At 38.0% G+C, this 25,961-nt stretch overlaps 2 protein-coding genes across 3 annotated transcripts; both read left to right on the top strand.

The window, feature by feature from the left end:
• Window positions 1-9,153: 9,153 nt before the first annotated feature.
• On the top strand, window positions 9,154-12,976 carry LOC114134260 (GTPase IMAP family member 7-like). Its single transcript, XM_028000735.1, has 2 exons — window positions 9,154-9,792; window positions 11,237-12,976. The coding sequence occupies exons 1-2, from the start codon at window positions 9,771-9,773 to the stop codon at window positions 12,202-12,204; spliced, it is 990 nt and encodes a 329-aa protein (XP_027856536.1). The 5' UTR covers window positions 9,154-9,770; the 3' UTR covers window positions 12,205-12,976.
• A 2,611-nt stretch (window positions 12,977-15,587) lies between these two features.
• galcb (galactosylceramidase b) lies at window positions 15,588-25,760 on the top strand. 2 transcript variants are annotated; one of them, XM_028000733.1, is made up of 17 exons: window positions 15,588-15,808; window positions 15,904-15,972; window positions 17,249-17,312; window positions 17,418-17,531; window positions 17,653-17,792; window positions 18,606-18,644; window positions 20,103-20,233; window positions 20,441-20,596; window positions 22,050-22,174; window positions 22,609-22,736; window positions 22,845-22,934; window positions 23,023-23,112; window positions 23,196-23,340; window positions 24,241-24,421; window positions 24,502-24,665; window positions 24,758-24,834; window positions 24,954-25,760. In XM_028000733.1, exons 1-17 carry the CDS (start codon window positions 15,659-15,661, stop codon window positions 25,095-25,097), a joined length of 2,007 nt encoding a protein of 668 aa, XP_027856534.1. In that variant the 5' UTR covers window positions 15,588-15,658; the 3' UTR covers window positions 25,098-25,760. The 2 variants fall into 2 exon arrangements, with proteins under 2 accessions (XP_027856534.1, XP_027856535.1); XM_028000734.1 differs by lacking the exon at window positions 20,103-20,233 and adding an exon at window positions 18,777-18,904 and having other exon boundaries at window positions 15,589-15,808.
• The last annotated feature ends 201 nt before the right edge of the window (window positions 25,761-25,961 follow it).

Here is a 25,961-nt window from a genome sequence, read left to right as displayed (position 1 = left end):
ACCTAGTTAACTTTAAAACAAGGCACTGTGTTGGTGATTTTAAATATTGTTTTTCTATCTAGTGAAAAGTGCCAGCAGTAAAGAAAATCAGGTCCAAACTTCATTCATCCATTTTGAAGTTAAACTTTGCTCTTGTTTCCCAACTCACTGATAACCATAATGCTGCTTGTTCCTGATAAGCTCTGAACTGTAAACAGATTTGCTGTTTCCTGTAGAATGCTTTTATAGAAAAATGCAACTTTATCTGTAAATTAGATATGTTTTTAGTGGAGATGTCTGCATGGTTAACTCCATGTTTGTATGCTGTAGCTCATTGGCTTTGTACAAGTTGCTCGTCAGTTTTAACCCACAACAAGTGGGTGTGTGGCGCACTCATTTACTCTTCCTGTCATAAGACTTTTGGCACAATTCTTATCATTTAGTAGTAGAACAGACAGAGTTCATAGCTTACTTAGCTATGCTTAAAGATTCCGAATCCTCAGAAATGTTTCCATAGATTTGTCTTAACAAATGGTCTGGTATTTTTCAGGTAATGGTCTCAGTCAGGGGGATATCAGTAAAAATAATCAAGCAAATTACAACAAGAGCAAACACCGTGAAGTTAAACCTTCCAAAACTAGTCATGCTCATTAAACTTTTAATCTACTCATTTTCACACATTCCAACCACAAACTATTTTATTGGAACTGTATGTGGTAAAGAAAAAAAAACCATGCAAGGTTATAAGGTGGAATGAAAACTACACATGTTTTTTGTTTTTTTTTAAATAAAGGTCTGACAAGTTTGGCATGCATTTTATTCAGAAAATAGTATTCAAGGGGACTGTTTACTATACAAACACTGTTTGCTGCAGTTGCAACTGTGATATGAACCTTTGGAGTTCATATCTGCATATCTACAGTACAGACTGAAAACTTTGCCAATTTGCCAGTTTTTGAGAAATATCTCTACCTCTAGCTGAATATAATTTAAGTGTTGTCAGATATTCCTTATTGGATTTAACTCAAGACTTTGACTACTCCATTCTTTTCCTCCATTGCTGCTCTAGCTGCGTATATATCTCTGATTTATAGCTTCTATCCACTTTCCCATAAAAAGCAGATTTGCAGAATGCCTGACTATTAACAGTTCTCATGACAAATTCATCTGCATGTTTGTACGCTTACATTTTTTTCTGATGTTGATTTAAACAAACTCCACCAGATTTCCTAAACTTGTTTTAAGGATCTACTGCCCTTTAAACTACTTCACAACTTTCTCCCTGACTTGTCACACATCCCCTCTAACACAACCTTTGAGACGTTCACAAAAAATAAGGCAATTGGTTGCTCTGGGTTTTATTTAAGAGTGTTAGATTAAGTAGGGCTGAATAAAAATGCATGCCACACTATTAAGATTTTAATCTGAACAGCTTTTTGATTAGTCAAACAAAGTCCCATTAAAATACTTTGAAGTTGTAATGTGACACATTTCCAGGGGAATACGTTAGCAAAAGCTGCATCTGCACCTACCTATTCATATCACCATAGTAACTGACTCTAAAACATAGTTAGCATTATAGGTGGTTTCTGATCAAAAGAGGATGTGAAGCTTTGGGTGAAAACAATTTTTGCTGCAGAGCAACAGATTTGCATACTGTTCCACAGTTTCCCCCCTCCTACTGTTTCCTCTGATTAATTCAAAGGCTGATCAGGGTTGAGATGGTTTACCACCCTGTTAGGAGCTCGCCTTAAGCCAAACTGTTTGACTAACTGCTGCTGACCTAATGTTTATTTTCCTCTGACAAAACAGAAGTCTTGTTTCCCAGGAAAAGTTTTATTTGAAATTGCTTTGAGCATGGATTTTATTTTAAATAAAATGAAATTGACCAATGAGGCTCCGATCACTCCTGTAAAACAGCTCACCGCTCTGAGATCTATGAAGGATCCCCAGCAGTTCTGCTCAGTGGGAAATTATGCTCTGCTGTTCAGAGGAAAGCCATAAAACACTTCTGATTATTGAGAGGCCAAATGAATTGTGCACACCCCCACCGTTCTCAGCATCATCGGAGTGTTGGTGGCGATAAATAACTTATTGATTTGATTGAGCTGAAACATGAGAGTCTGCACAAGCCCCCAGCCATATGGATGTAATCGAAGCAGCAGACCACATTTGTCTTGATTATGGTCCATTTGGTCCAATAAGGAACAGGTAGCTGCAGTGCTGTTTGTCTCAGTCTCAGCAGGGGAACATGGAACTTACTTTTCCCTTTTGGCCCATCTACCATATTTACCAGCCCAAACTGGTAATTTGGCGATTAAATGTAGTGTTAAATTATCATCGGCTCAGTTTGTTTCAGCTCTGCACTTCTAGTTTTTATTTTGCTTGTTAGCATGGTTCCTCTTCTGGATATCTTACAGTGATGAGCATGTTATTCCAATCTGTGGTGACGAAAAAGGAGCCAAGCTGAAAGATGACGCTCGGGATTCAGTAGTCCATCTATGGTTCAACCCTCACCATTGTCTTTAGAAAAAAATCATGAGTGAAACGAGATTCTGGACAGAAGTGGCTGAAATGAGCTTCCTCTGCAGGGTGGCTGGGCTCTGCCTTGAAGATAAGGAGCTGCATCCTATGAGAGAGCCTCATCAGAGGTGATTAATTGTAATCAGAATGGCTCCTGGATGCCTACTGGAGGTTCTCCAAGCACGCTCCATTGGGAATTGCACCAGGAACAAACCCGGAACTCACTGCAAGAATTATGTGTATGTTCTGGCCAGAGGCCACATTGGATGCGAGGTGCTGCTGCAGAAGAGAGGGATGTTTGAGTTGAATGGCCTGGGATGTCCCAGGAGGTGGAGAGTGTGGTCTGAAGTTTGTTTCTTTGTTAAAAGAAAAAGTTACAAGAGACAACATAGGTGTTGGTTTGGGGAGTATTGAACTAAACCAGAGAGGCAAACGATAAGAGAATGAAAGCAGTTACCTGAAGCCTAATCTACACGTCACCAAATATCTAGGAAAACAAATAAATATGTATGTGTATTGACCTTTCATCCACAGTAAAACTCAGTAAAAACTATTATTTGTAGAAACTTCCACCAAAGAGGAGATTTTAGAAAACTATTTGTGTTTATGTGTGTATATGGGAAAACAGAGATTTGGAGTCCCATGCATTAATCTGTGACAAGTAATGTGCTGATATATTCACATACCTGCTTTAACATGATTCCCAATCGACATTGTCTTGTGTTTTAATAACTTTATATTCTAATACGCTATTTAAAAGTAGTTCAGTCTATATATCTGTCTATACAAAATGACTTTCCTGCTACTATGTTTAATTCCTAACAAGCAGTCAGATTGGTTGACGTAGCTTTCAGCTTTGCTCTACACTGCACCCTATGCCCACAGCATGTTTAAAACCATCCTCAGGCTTAGATTGGTGTGTAGATGAAATCTTATTTGAAAGCGATTCAGTGTGTAAAATATAATCATTTTTAAACAATGTGGCAGAGATATTTGTTTTTATAAAAATCCGGCTGAGTGTGTGCAATGCCTAAGATAGCTCATCTGATCAGAATTCCTTCTGGAGGCCTCTGGTTGGATGTTATCTGATCACATCCCACTGGAAGGGTATCTCTCTAGGGCAGGAAATCACCTGCCCCGTGTAGAAGAGTGATGCTTGGGTTACTGTCCTATGATGTCACCTCAACTAGAAAGAAGGAAATAGATAGATGGATGATGGACCAAAGGACATTTAAACATTTTTATGAGATGAATTACAAATTAAATTGTCTTATTTTCTGATCTCCTAATGTGAACCATGATTTTCACCTACTCATCACCCAATTGAATCCAACATCAACAGATGTACAGTATATGAACATCTGGTATAACATGCAATATGTAGGACAAACATTCTTCTTATTAAAATTAATCACATTGTTCTGACTTTATTTAAATACACATTTTCATCTGCTTACACTTTCTACACATTAGGTTTAATGTTTAATGAGGATTATGGTTTGAATCTTATGATTCAAATGTTTGTGTGAAATTGTGCCTAATTTCACATAAACCCTTAAGAAGCTGACATCCATGGAAACTATTCCTCAGGTCTTTAATTCTGCATTTATACATCAGAGTGAGATGGTCTCGGTTAATAAAGCTCAGCTCCTCGTGGATGTCAAATGCATGAGCTGGGGAACAGAGGGAAGCCTCAATGCTTCTATTGCCCATGCTGGAAGTTACTGTTGTGAATCTGCCAATTACAGCACGCCCATGCACATGTTGCACTAACGATTAACCTCATAAAAAGGGCTATAGAGCTGCTGATTTTACTGTGAGAGAAGGTTCAGGGTGCAGCAGTCTGAGGAGATTAAAAAAAGAATCCTTCCAACAAAGCCTGGTTTTAGAAAACAAAGGATAGTAAAGCCTCAATGAGTAAACAGTTACAACATAAATATCTTTATGTTGTGTTCGTCCTCAGGCCTTTGGACATGTGTGCCAAATGTGGTCACCTGCATAAAAAAAATTGCATTTACATGATTGAAAAAGACTTGTTCCTCAAGGCGTTTGTTGTTCTACGATCCCTACTGGACTTTTCTCTATTAATGCCTCCATAACACATTGAATTGGAAGTGAGCTTTGCCAAGGGCAAAGCCCACAGAGCCTGGATTTGGGACTGGATTCTTCTTTGCTCTGTTAATTCCAACAAAAAGCTGGAACGCTGATCTATCTGACCACAGTCTGCTTTCCACTGTGTGATGGTTTGTCCCAGATCCCTCTGAGCACAGAGAAGTGGACACCACTTCTGAACAGGGTTAACATAAGGCTTGTTTTTTGGGGGGTTTTTTCATAGTGAAGCTTGATATGGCATCTGTGTAATTCTGCAATGTCGAGCTTGACTAAATTTCCTGAAGTAATCTCTCAATGTGGTTCTGTCAGCTATTGAGGAACAAAGGTTTTTGATGCAGGACCGTCTGGGACATTTGAGATGACGCACGTTCAGCTAAGAGCTGTTCTCAAAAAATACCCCAGTGTCCCTGAAAAGTTTTAAGACATTTTTGAACTGTAGGAGGAATATGCACATTCATATTAATATTTCTTAAGGGACTTTCTAAAAAAGAAAAGAAAGATGATAGCAAAAACTTTACTCTGATTATACTGTCTGAAAATTAGCAGCAAAGTTCAATACTCAGCTAGTAGTCTATGTAGGCATAGCAATACTTTTGTAAATCACAAAGTAGGCCTGAACTACTTCTTCAATAGAAATACACAAAATTTGTAATAAGGTCTCTGCATCAGAAATGTATGCTTTTGTCAGTATTCTGTAAAAATCTAAAGGTTTAAGTATGTACTCTGCATATTTTTAGCTTTTTCTGTTTTGGTGTTTGCATATGCTAAATCCAACATGCTGTAAACCAAAACTGCCACCTACGTGTCATCAATTATTGTCTTTGTTTCGCCTCTTTGGGTCCGACGACCATCAACTTCAGCTGACTTGTTGTAGTGCACAGGAAAGAAAAAGAAACCAGCCAGCATTAGGATTTGAAGAAGGGGTAGTGGAGAAAGTTGAGAGGCAAACACAAGACTTAATGCTCCCTTGAGGCAACCAACATAATTCAAACAGAAAGCTGCTGCTGGCCTTCTGCTACAACTCAATAATCAATCTGAGGCCTTTACAGCTGTAGGAATGGATCCATAACGCATCCACATGAACTCATCTGTGTCTCTGTAAACACATTACAGGTGAGTCTTAAAAGGGCTGAAAACTCAGGAGATAAATTTGAGCCACGATGTGGAAAATATTGGTTGGAGTCAGAGGGTCGCTCAGCTGAATGCCCCGCTACAGAGGAATGACTGAAATCTTTCAACAACAGGAAGTGATGAGAAATAAAGGGAAGAGATGTTTGATATAAAAAGATGAGTGGGATGAAAATGGCTGTAGACAAGATAATTAGATTAAGCACAATAAAGACGGATGATGAGGATGAGTGGGATAATAGAGTGCCTCATTGAGGCATGAGGAGCATTATGGTTATTAAACAGCTTCAGAAATAAAGATGAGAAATAGCAGGAAAGAATATGATCAGAAGAGGTAAAAATGGTGAAGAGGTTAAGTGGGATTAATAGTTATACGATTGATCATAAAAATGGATGAATGCCATTATGATGATGAGGGTCAGTAAACATAAATGAGGGCCCAAATGAATATTGAAAACTGTCTCTAAAAAGGGATGAAGAGACCGACTGGGATGAACAGGAAACATGAAGAGGAATAAGGATGATTAGTGTGATTAAAATACATCTGAATCAGAGAGACGAGAAAGACAAATGTGAGGAATAGGGATGAAGAGAAGGAAGCAAAAACTGATATTAAGGTTTGGGATAAATGTGGTTAAGAACACTAAGGGGATCAAAACAAGATTTTAGGAGGATGAGTGTGATTAGGAGGAATGAGGAGAGAAGAGGGGTGATAAGAATGATAAATATTGATTTATATTGGGATGAAAGGGGATTGCAAGGAGTGATGAGGAGGATGTAATGGATAAAACATTGTGTTATACAGAGAGATAATTATATACATATGACGATAATGATCTGTGAAGAGGAATGAAATGGAAAACAGGGTTGTAGTGAAGAATCAGGGGGAATAATCTGACACAACAGACTGGATCGTAAATATGAAAAATTGTTATGAACGGCACTAAAAACTGTCTATAAAGGGTAATCAGGAGGAGCCATAAGAAAACGTGTTACATGTGTTTATTGCATTAATTTACAGCTTAATAAAATGAACATGTCACATGTTGATATGAATAAAAGTTTTGAATGAAAAGGAGTAGTTAGAAGGACTACCACTTAGATGTGATTGTGCCTGTCATGTGAGGATGACCAGAAGATAAGAATTACTGTTCAGGTACCAAACGTAAGCAGTTCTGTTGTTAGCATGTTGATGTCATAGCAGCTCATTTTATCTCACAGGACCACAACTTCTTTAAGCATCATTATATTATGTTAGAAACATGGTGGCAATTCAGAATTGAAAATAGTTAACTGCTTAAACCAGAGTTTCATAAATTGTGTATGTGTAAACTTAATTATGAAAAGTTGATGTTTTTGTAGATTTAGAGTGTTATTCTATATGCAGTGTGTTTCTCCTTTCAGGCAGCAGAGACACGAGAGAACAGCAGGTTGGACCAAGCATTCTTGGGCTCATCATGTGGAAAAACCTGCCATACTCAGAGGATTTTCACTTTCCTGGCATCCTCCCAGAGGGAGCAGTGCTTCAGTCAGCTCCGCCTCAGTAAACCCCTCATCAGGGAGCTGACTAATGCTCTACCAAGAAAAGATCTGATGTTATAGAATAGCATGTATAAGATTTTGTGGGACTTGTCATTTTGTTTGGCAAAACAAAAAAGAAATCCTCTGCTTTTTGACAAAGATTTTAATAATAAATCCATTTTGTGTAAAGACCAGGCTAGCAGTAAAGCAAGGTGGTGGGAGAAACATTCTGTGGGTTCTTTATAGTCTCTGTCTGCAGAGAAAATGCTGATTCTTTTCTTTATGTACAGACTGCCTAGCAGCTCATTTTGTGCTCTTGTCAGGCAGAAGAAAGACAAATATAAGTGAGCTGAATTCAACCGGCTGGACTGGTTCCATGAAAAAACTTCAGCCAACTACCTCGTCAACCCTTTCTGACATTTGAGCTGAATTGAACATTAGAATAACATGCTGAAGGATTCAGTATTTAAAGTCATAAAAAAGAGAACCAAAGAAAAGTGTAGGTGTAGGTCCAAAGAAAAAAAAAAGAAAACAACAAATCACAGTGAAAGGTGAGTCTGAAAGCCTTCGGATTCTTGGCAGGTCCCCAACACACACCAACTGCTGTGAAATGTCACAGTATGCTAATGATTCATTATTATAACTGGCTGCTCTCAATGCAATGTTCACTCTGAAACCATGAGGGGCATTTTTTTTCCATGCTTGGGACTTTAAATTTAAATCCTTTTATACTTTAACTCATCAGTGTGAAGTAAATGTTTATTACGCAAAGAGAAGGCTGTGCAAAGAGGAGACTATCAGCATTTAGATTGCTTTCATCAGGGAGATCTGATTTCCACTGGGGATAAAATCTCTTGGGAAAATTAATTCAGTAAAAGAAAGAGGGCAGGACTGATGTTTTACCTAGGAGCTACAGGTACACATGCTTCAACTGAATCTATATAAATGGATGGATGAATTTTATGTTCCTTGATTAAATTGTTTTATAAAATGCCTTGAAATAATATTTGCTGGGAATTGGCACAACAGAAATAAACAATTATTAATGACATGGGTTGTGAATGTAAAAGAGAAACACTAGTGCTAATTTATTAAATGCACAAAGAAAATATTTAATAAAAAATAAATCTACAAATAAATAAAATGGATTCTTAATAGTAAATAAATAAAATAGACATTTAAAAGTAAAAAAATAAAAAAACGAAAAGGAACTAAAAGTAGACAAAATATATTCATCACTGAAACATTCTGAGACATATGTAGAAAATAACACTCAAAATAATGGATAAATAAGATTATAAATAAATAAGAAAATAAATAAATAATATTACCAAAAAGGAAGAAGAAATAAGTGAATAATAATGAAATCAATATCATAATTTCCAATATGTCCGTGATTGCTATTCTTTTCAACAAGAACAACTGTTAAAAAAACAAAAAAAAAAAAAACAAATGCAAAATTTTCCCGTAAAAAAAAAATCTTTCATTAAATCTACAACGTACAATCAGCATCACTTTTAACTTAATGTGCCTATTGATCCTGAGCAAATACTGGCACCCTGTGGTGATTTGCAGGCATTGCACTGAGCTGAGTAGTATTAATCTAATCTGGTTTCAGCTCCCCTTTCCCTTCGTCCTGTTCCTATTACACCTGTGTCAAACTATACATCACCATTTTTTTCGTTATTTGATGTGGCTTGACCAGAATTAAGGGAACAGTTGCAGGTGCTGCTTCAGAAAACAAGCTAAATTTCTGTGTCCAACTTCTAAACATGGTGAGATTTACCTCAGAAAGAAGACAAGAGAAACAGGTTTCACTGCATGCTTTCTGCAGCTGGATGCTGCTGCACCAATCAGATTCATGAGACAAACCAACTACACAGTGGAAAAACCTGTCAGAGTATAAATTGACGTGTGCAAGCAAATGACTGAAGAAGCAAATAATCATTGTGTTGCAACTGCAACTGTTCAGTCAAAGTCCAGGTGTCAACCTGATTGAGATGCTGGAGAGGATTCATCACAGAATTGATGCCTGCAAACATTACAGAACTGTGTCCCCCAGCCTACCTTTGCCTGACTCCCTGTTCAGTTTTTGCAGAGCTGAAAGATTCACAAACATCTGCTTCAACTTGATTTTCATGTTGTGCTAAGTTTCTAGAAAGGAATGTTTTCAGCTCATTCAGCTCTACAAACCAACAGATCCAGTTTTGGTTCAAGAGACGATCCTTCAGCCCAGTTTAGTCTGAGCTGACCTGAGGCAAACATAACCCACCAGGTTTTAGGCGTAAAACTGGAGCTTTAACTTTATCGAAATCTGGTTACTCTTGGTTTTTTTAAATAGTTCTTTTTGTTTTTTCCTTTTGACTTCAACTTATTCGTGCATATTTTCAGCTAAAAAAAGATACAAAAGGAACGCCCACTTGGAGGTATAAAATAGCTCAGGTGTGAGGAAGACAGGCTCATTCAAAAAAAGACAAAGAACGATAGGAACAGCTGGGACTGTCAACATGTCCGGGACAAAATTTGCCGGTAAGAGAAGACTCTGAGGAATTTCATTTATTTGCCTTTGGTTTAGGGTCGGGCTGACATTCTTAACTCAGAATGTGTTTTCTGGTTTCTGTTCAAATGCATCCATCTCAGCAGTACTTTCAGCATGTCAGCTTGAAAAAAGTTGGGATTTTGATTGAAATTAATTGTGCTGGTTTAATGGTAAATCTAAAAATATATTAATTGTTCATGTTTTAACTTTTTACCAACACTATGCTCTGCAGACATACCTGAAGATCATGTGGTTAACTATTTCTTGACCCAAAATAAATATTGCTGTCTGATTTATCTTTTGGAAGTTGATAAATTTAGCAGTTGTTTGAGATTTAAAGTTCATCTTTAGAAAAGAAGTGGTTTGAATTAAAACTCCAAATTGTTTTTTTGGTTTTTGCTAAAAGAGCATAACTCACTTTTTAGAGAAGTAAGTATGTTTTATCCAGACTATTGTTACTAATTGTTAAGCACAAGGAAAAAAAAAAGAAATTATTAATTATTAAGCTAATTAAAAAGGAAAAAAAACACAAAAAAACAGGAGTACACCTCAAACTTTTAGCAGAAAAACTGAAAGGAAAGTGAAGCCTTTTTTTGTCAAATGTCCAGATTTAGAGTCTATTTTTAGACATTCTTTCTGTTTAAAAACAACAAACAAAAAAACATCACAAGCTAAGCATGACACAGCATTTTTGTGGCAGTGACTCAGAGATCTGAAAGTTGAAGATCCAGCTCATAGATTGAAAAACAAACAAGGTTTACTCAAAACAAAAAAGGTTGTTATAAAATTAGCTAAACTGAAGGAATAACGAGAAAAACAAACCTCATGAATCACATTTAAAATATACCTTATTTTAAATCCAGCCTTTAAAGACCCAGAATTATGATTCATTTTTGCTTTGATGCACCTAAGTTGTTACTAATCAACCTACCTGACAATATGAAAAAGGCTAGAAAACCTACAAAGAAAAACATAATACCTGGATATAAATAGGAATAATAGATTTTAAAAAAAGGTAGTCAGTGATAAAAAGTTAATTGTTTTAACCTGCAAAATAGTGTCTTCCCAAGAGAGAGCAGAAACTGAAAATTTCTTCAAGAGTCAATGGTAAACTGGCAAAAATGATCTTGTGGGCTGATGAGACAATAAACTTATTCTTTGCTATTGGCAGTACTTGAAGATGGTTACTGTCGTCAAGGCTGGCAAAACCATAAATTAGGTTTAGATTGCACATGGACCAGGTTGGTTTGGATACATTTTATCCACTTGATAAATGAATGTAGCATTTGTAACAGCATCTAAATAAAACATGTTACTTCTGGTGGTACATTGGCAGAGTATTATCACATTGGAGATCAGTTTTCTTCTGGTGTGTGCACAGTGCAGCCAACAGTGCAGCACTGTTATGATGAATGGTGTATTTCTATCCAACAGGGTTCACAAGCGGAATAGACCCAAGGGAGAGGAGAATTATTCTAGTCGGGAAGACTGGAGTTGGGAAGAGTGCCACAGGAAACACCATCCTTGGGAGGGAGGCTTTTGAGTCAGACCTGTCTCCATCTTCCCTGACGGCAGAATGCCACAAAGCCAGAGGGGTCGTTAACGGTTGCAATGTGGCCGTTATTGACACTCCAGGATTGTTTGACACAAACTTTACTCAAGAGGACGTGTTGAAGAAAATCAAGATGTGCATCTCTCTGTGCGCTCCGGGTCCTCACGCCTTCCTGGTGGTTCTTGAGTTGGGCAGGTTCACGCAGGAGGAGAAGGATACCGTCAAGATGATCCAGGACACCTTTGGAGAAGATGCTCAGAGGTACACAATGGTGCTGTTTACTCATGGAGACCAGCTGAAGGATCAGACCATTGAAAACTTTATTTCAGAGAGCTTAGACCTGCGAGCCCTGATTGACAAGTGCCAGAGCAGATACCACGTCTTCAACAACGAGATCAAAGATCTAAAGCAGACCTACTTGCTTTTAGACAAGATTGAAGAGATGGTTGCGGCCAATGGCGGAGGGTACTACACAAATGCAATGTTCGAAAAAGCAGAGGCCGCCATATTGAAGGAAAAGGAGCGAATACTGAAGGAAACAGAAGAACAGCAGAAGAGGGAGCTGGACCAGCTCAGAGCCAAATACAGTGAAACCGTTTACCGCAGAGAGGAGACCAAGGTGATCATGCACTACCACCAGGAGGCACGCAGACGAGCTGAGAAGTCAAACGAATTCCTCACCGCACCAACAATCGCTGTGGCCACGACCTGCGGTGCCGCCATTGGAGGTGTGCTGGGTGTGTGTGGCGGACCAATCGGAGTGGCAGTCGGGATCGCTGCTGGAGCTGCAGTCGGAGCTGCTGTTGGAGCTTTGACAATATCAGTTAGCAAAAATTGTCACATTCAATAAAACAAGAGGGGCCAATTCAGCTCTCAGTCTGTCTCTGATTAATGTAGAAATACGTAGAGCTTTCAGCAGCTTCTTTTCTGTCAACTTGATTTTGCATAGATTAAATCAGTAAACAAACATGCTCGATAGGATAAAAATAGATTTGTCTAATTAAATGCTACCTTTCTGTTTATTCCCGAAAGGAAATGCTATATATGAGTATGAATCTTTTTTTAATTGTCTGGAAGACTGTTGAACTACAACTATGTACTGCAGTTGTGTGTAATCCTGTTCCATATATTGAGAATTCTCTAAATATTAAGGGATCCAAATCAGGGGATCTTGGGAAACTGTACATTGTCTCTGAAATCAAGCCACAAACATTAGTCCAGTGATGAATAGATTGGCGAGGGAGCACATCATTGTTTCATTGTGTACATCTATTTAATATGAAACGATTGTGATTTTGTTTCCACTTTTCCCTTTGATTTTAAAAACTGTAACATTCTGACATTTTACAAATTAGAAATAAAGACAAAAATGACATGAAAATTAAAAGTCTTTCTATTTTAAATATAACAAAACTGTATAGCTTTCGTATTGATTTATTTCACATTAATGATGTTTGATTCATGGTCTCAGCACACTAGCTTCTAAATTTGAGGTTTCATGGGTGGTATTGATTCTGATATACTGACTGTTGGTGACTTTTTTTGTTTTGCTTTTTTAGATCAGTTTGCCTTTCTTTTTTTATTGTTTTACATAAATAAAGATCAATTTTTCACCATGATGATCCTGGTTTTCAGTTTCTTTTTAATTTTATGTATGTATTGTAACCTATAGTCATAAAATAAGTATTTCAAAGATTAGATCAGATGGTAAACTGATGTTTTTTTAATTAATTTTATGTAACCTAGAAATTATATGTTACTGACTTTCTGTGCTTGTACTGGGATTAGCTTAAATCCCCATGATATTTCCTCCTTGGTTTTCCACACTCGGATTGTTCTGACTGGTGTCTAGTCTTTGTCAAATCTGAGCCATCCTATTAAAAATGTTCCACATAATGTTAGTCTCATGCTGTTAAATTTGTTTAAGATTATAGTACAGTCATCAAACTGTTTCCTCAGACTTCAGACCCATACAGAATCATCAACAAAAGAAAAAAAGACACCAAAGTTGTTGCTGTGCTTTTCTGCAGGACCTAAGAAGAAGAAGAAGAGCAGCACGGACACACTCCGGATTGTAATGCTGGGGAAAACCGGAGAAGGGAAGAGTGCCACAGGAAACACCATAATAGGAAGTGAAGTGTTCCAGTCGCTGGCGTGTCCATCTTCCTGGACACTCGATTGTAAGAAGGTTGATGGAGAGGTCTTAGGCCGAAGCGTTACAGTAGTTGACACGCCAGGACTGTTTGACACCAATTTCCAGGAGAAGAATGTTCTGAAGAAAATTGAAACATGCATCTCTTTGAGTGCTCCGGGTCCCCATGTCTTTCTGGTGGTCAAGAAGCTTGGAAGATTCACCAAGGAGGAGGAAGAAACCATGAAGATAATTCTCAAGATGTTTGGTTCTGAGGCTGCCAAATATTCATTGCTGTTGTTCACACATGGAGACAAACTGAAGAAACAAACTATTGAGCAGTTTATTTCAAAGAGTTCAGCCCTTGAAGAGTTCGTCATGGCTTTTTCCGGTAGATATCATGTCTTCAACAACGAAGTGGCAAGTGAGGAACAAGTCCGCGAGCTGCTGGAGAAAATTGATCAAATGGTTCAGGAGAACCATGGCAAACACTACACCAAATGGATGTTTAGGAGAGCAAAACAGGCCTCAAAGAGGAGCGAACGAAGGGCTTTGGAGATGCAGAAGAAAAATGAGATGGAGAGGAAGAACACGTTGAAGACAGAGGTGGATCAAGAGATGACGGCATTGGGTCGAACGAAGAAACAAAACAAGTGTCGTGTGCAGTGAGAAACTCGACTTGCTCTTTGGGAACAAAACTATGTAGTTTTCCTCTATTTCTTCACTGCAGTTTTTGTCCTGAAATTGTGTTGTATTGTGTGACACATTCTCAATTTCATCAAGGTGTTTTCTATTTTTGGGGTGAGGGGTTGTTCAAAAATTAATTACTGTCAATTATTATTTCCTTTAACTTGTTGTAAATGGTTGTGCAAGCGAATTTAACAGACTAAGATTGAAGTAAATGCAAACAGGACAGGATCATGCTATATTTTCAGCCCTCAATAATATAAAAGTTTAAGTAAATTCCTGTTTTAGGGAGTAAATTTCAGCCAACTTTACAAAATCATAATCACAGTACATCAGATATGTTTAGAAACCTATTGCAAAAACAAACTAACAGAACTTGGAACAATTTGAGACAAATTTGGTTAACATTATTTAAAACTTGGTCTGAGTATTAGTTCTAGATGTGAAAAAAACAGCTGTGTTATCTGTTGATTATTGACCCTTACATATTGAAAGCAAAATTAGTTTTTTTGAAGGATGATATTCCTTCACAGAATCCTCCACATATTCTATTATATCTTGCTAATGTACAATTTCATGTTCTCTGTTCTGTCGTTTATATTTTAGACATTTTATTAATTTCAAAATGACTATTATTTTGTTATGTATAGTGTTGGAATCTTGTTAATTTAAATTGTTCTTTCTCAGTTTTAGTCATCAATAAAGATCTCCTTGTTACATAAAAATAACCTTTTTTCTCTATAAATTCCAAATAAATGATCTTAAAGCATGTGATGATGCTTAATAATGCTTAGTTTGATAAAAGCTGGAGAAATCTAAACATATGCTGCACATTACTCATGGAATATTTTACAGAATTAACTGTAACACATTATTTGGTCTCCCAGAATACTGCTGAATGACTCCATACTAATTTGAGTACAGACTTCAGTTGTTAAACCAGATTGAATATGGTGTAAACTCAGATTATGTAAGGTCATGTGATTTGTTATGGTAAGTGGTCCTTGTCAGTAAGAACATGCTATTAAAGACATATTTTTGACCGCAATTTCTTTCTGGTTTAAGTAATAAATAACTTTAAAAAGCATGAATTGCTGTGTCATTGCACAATCTAGTAACTATATCACCTTCAGTTGTTATAAAAAATGCTTATCAAACATGTCTCAAAAAACGTTTCAGCTTTTCAAGCTCAAACATTTTCCTAGAAAACTTCCGAGTTTTTTTGGGCGAAAATTTCCATCGTTTTTTCCTACATGCAACGGCCCTACCACGCCGTCATACTTTCTCTACATCCACGCGTACGCATTATACATTTGTTTATCTTAGTCTTTATCACTTTTAGATAAAGAAAAAGAAAAGAACAAACGTGCTCATCGTCACCTACTCTGTCACCACGTGATCGGCGGCAGTCATGTGACTCTTAGCACGCGGAAGCGCGCTTATCAGAGTGAGTCGGAGCGCGCAGGGTTTTGTCCAGACTGACGGCATGGATCAGCGGGTGTTCTGGGTGTTTGCCTCCGCAGTGTGCCTCCTCTCCCTCACCCTGCACTCTTCGTCCGGGCAGACCTACCCGCTGACTGATGATGGGGGTCTGGGCAGAGTGTTTGACGGGATCGGAGGGTTGAGCGGTGGAGGGGTGAGTCCAGTCTTTTTCTGCAGCTTCCTGATTCGTTTTATTCTCGACCAGTTCTCCTGTTTGAGGTTCTTAATTTAATTCATTGTGTTTTTTAGGCCACATCCCGGTTACTTGTGAACTATGCTGAGCCGTACCGGAGCCAGATCCTGGACTACCTGTTTAAGGTGAGATTCAGAGGCCGAGCTGCAGGACTGATCAGCTGATTGGTCTACATAAACAAAGGGAAACAAAGTAGCAGAGTAACTTCTGCTACAACAGGTTGGCTGTTGGTCTTTTTGCTTTCAGTCAGGGTTTAGTTTTTAAAACAAAGTTCTGTCTGGCGAAATGTAGTTAAACAAACCTCGGAGTTTTTAAGGAAAATGTAGACCTTGTACAATTATGGCGGGTATGAATGTTAAAAATAAAGCTTAATCAAATCTTCAGGAAGATTTTGTTTACTGTAAACAGGTGACCATTTCCTGCTTCAAGTCCAGATCGTTTATCTTAGGCTTTACTGTAATAAATAGTGTGTTTGGAAACGTGTGACTGGAGTACGATCCCATTTCCAATAAATCCTTTTTCAGAAGTAGTTTATGTTTTTGCAACAACCAGCCAATAATATATGCATGGCACCTGGCACCTTCCACACTGGTTGACCCTCGTGGTAGAGATGAGCACAAAGCCTTAAAAATTATATACATATATTTTTTACAGTAGGATAATTTTTCATTAAAAAAATAATCCAACTTTGAATTTAAGGACATTAATTCAATGGATAAAAAAAGAGTTTTCTAATTTTGAGATTATGCTGCTGTAATAAAATAAGGTTTTATGTATAGGCTTTTGACATAGCTTTACTAAGTTTGGTCAATAATTGAGTTCTGCATTTTATGACTGACATGTGGGTCTGCAGCAGCATCGATTCACAACAAATGTTGTCTTCAGGCACTAAACCAAAAAAGAAAAAATACACACATATATATGTGAGTATATATATATATATATATATATTTTTATTTCAATTCAGTCATGTATACATTCCAGTTCATCATTGTTATCAAACAGTGCAATATGCTCAAATAGTTATTCATAATAGCTGAAAACGTGTCTGTCAAAGGAAGCCCAGTAGATTGCATCAAGTCACCGATTTGCAACATTCTAGGCAGATTTGTTATTAAGTGTTGAAAGAAAATTTAGCTTTCATGGCATTTTACAAACAAAATGGCATGCATGAACTGTTCCTGTTAAACCACTCTGGACAAAGTAAACATTGTTTAGGCTGATAAGACATCTTTAGTCCTCCACTTGTTTAGTTTCCTCATTCCTGAGAGGTTTTCACCTGAAAGTTCTTTGACAGTCAGCTCTTTGGAGGTAAAAACTCAAATTGTCTCCCTAATGAACCTTTTTTTAGTAAAATAGTCACTTTTCCATGTCATTATACTGTCTGTTTTGTTCCTGCAGCCAAACTTTGGAGCCTCTTTGCACATTCTGAAGGTGGAGATCGGAGGAGATGCTCAGACTACAGGTACCTTGTATAACGTTCACACATGTGTCACACAGTGCTTAATTTTTGCAGTTGGAGTGAAAGCATGTGATTTACGTTTTGTTTTTTCAATGGCGGCTTCATAAGATGGAACGGAGGCTTCACACATGCACTACGAGAACGACGAGAACTACTTCAGAGGCTACGAGTGGTGGCTGATGAAGGAGGCCAAGAAGAGGAACCCGAACATAACGCTAATAGGTGGGGAAGGGTTTCAGATGTACCAACCTGGGAGCTGAAATAGACAAATTTATGACCCAAAAGTGACTTCATGAAGTGTAAAATGGTGTGTTACACATGGATAAACTCTGTGTTGGTGCAGCGTTACCCTGGGCGTTCCCCGGCTGGGTCGGCCGTGGGAAGAACTGGCCTTATGACTTCCCAGATGTTACTGCAGCGTACGTGGTGAACTGGGTCATAGGAGCCAAGAAATACCACGACTTGGACATTCAGTATATTGGGGTGAGTATTACTTATTATTACAGCACTGGTAGATATCCAATCATGGCTGAAAATTTTCTGACTCGGGTTTAATCCGTTTCTGTGTTGGACTGAAAAGCTTATGAAAATGTTTGTATGAGCAAATCAATCAAGTTTCAACCAATTCTCACAGAATTTTTTTTTTTTGGAAGATTGGTGTTTGTTGCGAGATTATTAAGATTTAGGTCTTAATTCTCAAGATAATACTGATCTATCAAGGTAAAACTGATATTGATGTTGGAGTGTTATTTGCTACACCTTTCTGCAAAGTGAAAATGACTATTGCTGAGATGGAGAAACAATACCTTTAATCAAAACTGGCCCAAACCCTACTTTTTTATCTGTCCAAATGCCAATTGGGATTTCAGATGGATTTACACATAATGAAACAATGATTATTTCTTTTTGTCATGAATGACATTTTGAAACTAATAAAACTATTTCCATTGAATTAATCTGCATCTGAACAAAAATCTGAAAGCAATATGAACTGACAGCACAAATACTAAAGTTTATACAGTACATGATTCTGTCCAAACATTCACACATTCTTAAATCAAACTCAATCATTCTTACTATATTTTGCTTATAAATCTTTTGATGGTTAAAATGATACAGTTGGATTATTATGTGAAATATATTTAATTTAAAAACATATTCTTAGGATCTCAGGTGGAACTAGGTTTATTTGAAGGGAAAAAGGGAGGAAATTGACAGAAACTGAAACGTTTTGTTGAATTTTTGTTTAGGAAAAGGTCGTCTTGACGTAAAATGTTTTCTTTTTTACCCCCTTAGATTTGGAATGAGCGGACGTTCGACTCAAAGTACATCAAGGTGAGCAGTACTCCATGCATGTGATAAATGTGCATGAGCTCAGTCCACAGTCACCCATATGGGAAGAACAGCCACTCACAATGAGCTGAGATCTTGGTGAAGTTCCTCTGAGAAAGTTTTCTTCTCGCCAAGGTTCTGCGGAACATGCTGGACAGAGTCGGTCTGACCGACGTCGGCATCATCGCGGCAGATGGAGACTGGAGCATCGCTAAATCTCTGATCGCTGACCCACACCTTAACGACTCAGTTCAGGTGATTGGGTAAGTAGCGCAGAACTCCTCCTGTAAACTCAACCGTTCGGAGTTCGTTCAGACTGATTGGCTAAATTATGACATTTGGAGGGGAAAGCTCAATTTCGTTTGGGAGGTTTATCTCTGAGATTCCACTTGCTCAGCTGACTGTCAGTGGCTGGTTTTCCGCTCGACTGTGTGAAACTAACAGACTGAACATCGTAACCCTTACAATCATATGAGCATATTTCTGCTCTTAAACTCCATTCTTTCTTTGCTGCCATCATGGAAAACTTTCAACACATACACTTTTGCTGTCACGTTTTGATAGTAATCAGAAGTTCGCCTGGCTTTTCAACAAACAGACTGAAAAATACTTAATTAAAATGGAACTCAAATTGGCAGCAGGAGGTTTACAGAGTGATGATTTCAGCTTTAATGATAATCTGTACAAAGAAGTTCAAGATAATTGGTTTGAATCTGTAACATAAGAACTAAAAGCTTGATAAACCAAAAGAATTGGGTCATTTCAGAGTTTGGAAAGCCTCACCTAACGACTGCATACACAGAGAGGAGTGTATAGCTCTATTAGCAAAACACAAGCGTTACTAGAGTTACTGAATAGCTTCACCTTCATCTGATCAAGGCATGGCTTTCCAGTCAAAGTCTCTGTAGAGTTGATGAAACTTCTTGCCTTTTGGTGGCATGTTGGTGACACCATGACACCATTATTATTTGCTCTTTGTGAGGCCTGGTATATTCAGCTCCTTGTCCAGCTTTGTTTGTCACAGATTCAGTTGTTTTAGAAATGTAGTCATTGCTTTGACTGTAGATGATAGCAAGTTTAGGTCAACAGCTGTTTCCTTGCTGCCATTTCCAGATTTGTCACTCAAGACAAATCTGAATTACTTCTATGTTGATGGAGGAAAGGAAATCATTGCTTACAGATAAAGTTCAGAGATGCTATGATCAACTCAGAAAGCCAACGTATATTTATTTTGTTGTGGTTGTAGGGGATTCATTAGATGTGGTGATGGTCATTTTTGTTAAAGCAAGTAATTCTTATCATGGTCTTTTTTCTCACAATAGATACATTTATTTTAGGGTTTTTAGCATCAACTTTGTGTTTTTCCCATAAAGTAAGATGAGTTTTCCATGACGGCAGCAAATCTTTAAAACTGAGCGAGGTGTGAATGTCTTTCTGCTCTCCACCCTGTAACTCCACCAGCTGCTGCGGTACACTCTGGACAAGACTGGTTTGGAGTCGGTTCGGATCGTAGCCAGCGATAACCTGTGGGAGCCCATTACCGTGTCGCTGATGCTCGACCCAGAGCTCAGCAGCGCCGTAGACGTGATAGGGTAGGCCGTAGTCCGATTTGTTCCTGCTTTTCCGCTCCAGGGACTGCGCTAACAATAACCCCACTTCTGCGTGCCAACATGCATGACATCTCTGTGGAATGTCTCAAGGAAATTCTCATCATATTTCTTTAGTTTACTCGGCATGTTTAAGTTGGAAATTTACTTCATTCAATATTACTGTTAATAATCTTGTTTGTTCTGAATCAGGGCTCACTACCCAGGAACTACCACAGTGCCGCAGGCCTTGACCACAAAGAAAAAGCTGTGGTCATCAGAGGACTACAGCACCTTCAACAATGAGGTGGGAGGAGGCTGCTGGGCGCGGATCCTCAACCAGAACTACGTCAATGGACAAATGACTGCGTAAGGCACACGGAAAACCCCAGCAATGTTCCAGAGAAGTGAGAATTCATGTGACAAATGCCATCAAGTGACTCCATTGGCAGCTCCTGAGACATTGTAACACCTGCTGGTTGGTAGAAGTCGGCAGCGGTCTCAATCACACATTTCAATCTAAAGTTTGTATTAAATGAAAATGTGCCTCAGTTTATCCAGTAAAACCAGTCCCATTTCATGGTTTCGGTCAAAGGGGATGAAGTCAGGTTTCTATTGCAGCAACTCTGAACCTTGTCATTACTTTACCCTCCTACTGCTGTCAGGCACATTCTAATTGACTGTTCTCCAATTTTCACTTTATATTTTGCTGCTTGGAGCAAGCATAACACCTGTCATACTTCCGACGAAGTATGACACCTGTCATACTTAAAACACCTGTATAGGTGTTTTACAAAGTACAGGTGTTGGAAGTACTTCGTACAGATGATCTACTTGTATTTGAAGCCTGTTTGCAGTAATTTCCTCAATTCTCTACTGGATTGCATTACTGCTGCCAAGCAGTGCTTGGACCAGTATTGTTTGTTTTTTCCATCACAGAAGACTGAATGCATTTTACTTAATGGCAACTTTGATGCAGATGTCATCGCTTTGACCTTTAACTTAAAGAACAGCGTTAGGAAATTTGCACTTAAAAATTGACCCAGTCAATCCTAAATGTTCACACCTGTCTTCTGGAGCTCTGGCATCTCGTCCACAAAGCCTAAGATTAATTATGCCCCTAGCAAATTCAGGTTTCTAGTCATATCTTAATTTTACCAACATATGTCTTCCTGCTGGGATATTAATGTTTGGAATGACTTAACCAGAGTCCAGACAAAGATCAGGGTGATGGCTAGGAAGGCTTTCAACCGCAAAGACTTGGAGCTAGTCACCAGAGATAAAGTGCAAAAATAAAATGGAAATAAAAAGTGTTTTTTGAAATATATTTCCCTTTTACATTGTTTTACTATTTCTGAAACATCAATCTCTTTTCATTTTAGGAACTAACTTCTTGGTAGAATGATTGGAAATAATTTTAACGTCCAAGTTTTCCAGGAGGCAAACTGTATCAGATATTGTATAACTGTATCAGATACAGGCAAACTGTACAATAAATACTTGATTTATTGTACAGCTCTAGCAGTAAGTTAAATGAAATAATGAGCACTTTTAAAAATAGTTAATGTTTTAAAAGTGCTCAAACTGAACTGTTGCCCTTTTTTTGAAGGAGTTTTTCTCTCTTTGTCATCTTGATGGTATTTTGAATGTGGTGCGTTGTGTCTGCTCGTGTTATCTGTTCAGGGATTGATTGCACTGACTCAGAGTTTGGCATCAGAATAGTTTGAGGTTCTTGCTGTGCCGCTCCTCCCTTCCTGCTTGCAGTCTGAACAACTGAAAGGGTTTAACAGATGAGAATAAAAGTATACTCTGTGTCCTGCAGAACCATCTCCTGGAACCTGGTGGCCAGTTATTACGAGGAGCTGCCGTTCGGCAGAGACGGGCTGATGACAGCTCAGGAACCTTGGAGTGGAAACTACGTGGTGGAGTCTCCGATCTGGATCACAGGTGTGTCACTATTGGATTAGTATCCTCCTCATATGGGTCTAGTGACCCATATGAGGAGTTTGGGTTTTTTCACTCCTAAAAGACGAGCTCCCTAACCTTCAATTTTCTGAATTATTTCCAATGTATTCCCACTAATCTCAGCCCTGTTCTCATGGAAATGTTCTTGACCTTGCTATAAAATCCATCCAACTTTCTTAGCATCTGGACCTAAAGGAGCTTGCATGTTTTGTAAAATCATATCTTATTCTTCCTTCAATTTCTGTCCTAAAGTTCTCAGATCTGGCCTAGTACTGAATCTAACATTATGCTGCGGTTCGATTGCTTTTTCCTAACTTCCAGCATTTGTCTCCTGAAGATGTTCAGTTTTATGTGTTCCAGCATTTGCAATGAGATTCCAGAAATCATTCCAACTTTTCAGTGTCGGTTCCTTACAGCCCACAGCACACAGTTCACTCAGCCTGGATGGACATACCTGCAGACTGTTGGACACTTTGCTCAGGGAGGAAGTTATGTGGCCCTGACAGACGGGCATGGAAACCTGACTGTTGTCATAGAAACCATGGTGAGTTAGTTCTTGGCCTTTACAGTGATCAGCACCTACACAATGAACGTGTAATCTTCTGGATGAAAAGTAAAGTCAGATAAAATGAATCGTGTTTTTCTTCCTCAGACTCATGATCACTCCATCTGCATCAGACCTCCTCTCCCTCCCTTCAATGTCACGTCCCAGAATGCAACATTTCAGCTGAAAGGGTCCTTTGTAAGTCCTAATGAGCTCCTTCTATGTCTGATGAAACTCACTGAGAGATGCTGGTGCCTTTACTCTCTGCTGCCTTTCTTTCTCCAAGGCCTCCATCAAAGAGCTGCAGGTGTGGAGGTCGCACTTTGACTTCAAGGCGAAGAACCACTCACTGTTCGAGAAGCTGCCTCCTGTGAAGGTTAACAAACTCAAGCTTTTAATGCTGTGAAGAAATAGATGTTGGGGCCAGTCTGTATCCTGAAATGTTTCTGCCCCCTGCAGCTTGTAGATGGATCATTTACTCTGAATCTGGCTGAAGATGAAGTTTATACTCTGACCACCATCCGGACTGGACAGAAAGGAAGCTTCCCTGAGCCGCCACCTTCAGCCCGCTTCCCTAAAGCCTACAAGGACAACTTTGATATTCGTAAGTTCAGAATCACTCGTAAACAAAGTTAGTTATTCTTTCCCCAGATATTAGAGTTACATGTCAGAATTTAGTAAGTTGAAATAGAAGCAAGAGAATACATATACGTATATTATATTGCTAAACCATATTGATATATATATATATGTATATATATATATATATATTTGATTTACTCCTCTTTAATGTTTTACATGTTTGTCCTATTCAATTAATTTTTGCATTTTTATTTTTATCCATGAAACTGCAACTGAACCATTAGATTTTTTTTTTAATAAATTTTTGTTTCATACAAAGAAAGCTGTATGTTTCTTTGTTTTTTGGGGGGTGTTATTAAATCGCTTACATTGTTTTTTTTTTAGTTTAGCCAAGTCATTAAAATGTATCCTTCAAAAACTTGCACAGTTTTTGAATTATTAGTTATTTCCTTGTTTTTACTAAGGAAAGAGTATTTTTAAAATGGTTTATGTCTTCAATATTTTTAGAAGGTTTATAAGTATTTCAAATAGAAGTAGCTTTTTAATTAAAAATGAACGATTTCCACTCTTTTCCAACTTTTTTAAAAATAAAATTTTATTTACATCGTTCCAATTCACAACAAATGTACTTTGCATTGAAATGATTTTTTTTTTTGTAATGATAAATGCATTCCAATTGGTACTAGTTACCAAATAGTACAGTAAGCTCAGTTTTCAAAGTAAAAAAAAAATATTTTAGACATGCAAAAATCAGAAAAAAGTATTACTTGAAGTGTAAGTTTAAAGCTTGCACTGAGACGAAAGAAGTAAGCTGAAAGTACAGTATATTATCATTATACTTTAAAATGAATTTTTTACTATTCCTATTTAAGAGATCTAAAGATAATTTCTACTGTATAGTTGTTACTTTGCGTCCATGCAGGAAACCCTCCGTTTTCTGAGGCCCCTAACTTCGCCGACCAAACCGGTGTGTTTGAGTACTACATTAACCTGACTGACCCCGGACCACATGCCTTCACACTACGGCAGGTGGTGATGGAAAGACCGATCACCTGGGCAACGGACGCCGATCAAACCATCACTGTCATCGGAGACTACCAGTGGTAAGACAGCGCTGTGATAGCCACTGCTCTTCTCAGAGACCTGCATCTGGAAATTGAATCCACTAATGTTTGTGTGACAGGCAGGACATGGTGGTTACCTGCGATGTATTTATGGAGAACGTAAAAAGCGGCGGTGTGTTCGTGGCAGCCCGGGTGGATAAAGGAGGCCAGTCAGTACGCAGCGCTATGGGAGTCTTCTTCTGGGTGTTTGCCGATGGATCGTACAAGGTTACCAATGATCTGGGTCAGTTTTCTCCTTCTTCAGTGCAGAACAGAGTCCAAAACACAGGCTGTGATTTTAATGTGCTTTTTTTTTATTTCATCTTTGATTAACAGCTGGACAGTCGGTGCTGGCAGAGGGACTGTCAGGAACCAGACCTTTTGATTGGCACAACTTGTCCCTTTCTGTAAAGGTGAGAAAATAATTTAACTTCTGATGAGATCTTTATGTAACAGCTTTTTTTTAGGAGGGAAAGATATGCCAGATGGTTGAATGTCTGTCTTATTTTATTTTACTTTTTCCATGCTGCAGGGTCAGAGCGCCTCCGGAATGGTGGACGGACGGCAGCTGTGGAAAGTCACTGGAGTTTCTTCACCGAAGAACGGCTGGGCAGCAATCGGAACGCACTCGTTTGAACTGGCTCAGTTTGATAACTTTAATGTGTTGGCAGAATAAAGATGGAATAGGGAAATTATTCTTTCTTGATTTAAAAAAACTTTGGAAACTTGATTGATTTTTGCACAAATGAAGAGAACAGGATGTATGTAATGATGGAAAGTACACTGGAGCTCTGAGCTCTACTGCTTAATTAATTTTGCACTGCTTTTGTTTTTGATTTTTATGTTTTTTCACGTTCAAGGGAACACAAAGACCACACTATGAGCTTTTTAAGGAACATTTTGTCTGAACTGCCTCACCATGAATTATGATTCAAAATGAATGTGATGAATCCATTTCATTCTGGAGGAGTACCCCATTAAATGTTACTGTTGGTGTTTTTATTAGACTTTTGCCTGAATTTGTTTATTAAATATTTTTACCTGTAATGTTGTGATTAGACAATTAAAAATAATCTGTATTTCTAACATTTTATTTGACTTTTATTTCCATTTAGGCTATACAACTTAAGTTACAACATGTTCTTTCCTCTTCAGCTTCATTTTATCTATTAAAATCCATCCAGTTCTGCTTGGACACCCCTGGGAAAGATGTTATTCAAGGCAGTTGTTTTTGCTATATATTTCTGCTAATAATGATGTACTGTAAAAAAAAAAAAAAAAAAAAGTAAATGTATTGTTGCCCAATAAAGTCTAATCTGGCATTTATTGGTGTACAGAGGATGTGGAAAATGTAGACATTCTTGATACAATTGTATTTTTTATATTTAAAAATAAAAAAATCACAAATATATTTTCCATCACACTTAACTTGTTGGGCCCCGAAATATAATTTTATTGAACTCATTGTTTTGAAGAGACGATTGATTCTTGTTTTATAACAAATTGAGGAAGTCTAACTTTGGCTTACGTGGTAGTAGTA

This window comes from Xiphophorus couchianus, chromosome 19 (genome assembly GCF_001444195.1).
Source record: "Xiphophorus couchianus chromosome 19, X_couchianus-1.0, whole genome shotgun sequence".
Classification (NCBI taxonomy): Eukaryota; Metazoa; Chordata; class Actinopteri; order Cyprinodontiformes; family Poeciliidae; genus Xiphophorus; species Xiphophorus couchianus.
This window is presented reverse-complemented; position numbering and strand designations above follow the sequence as displayed.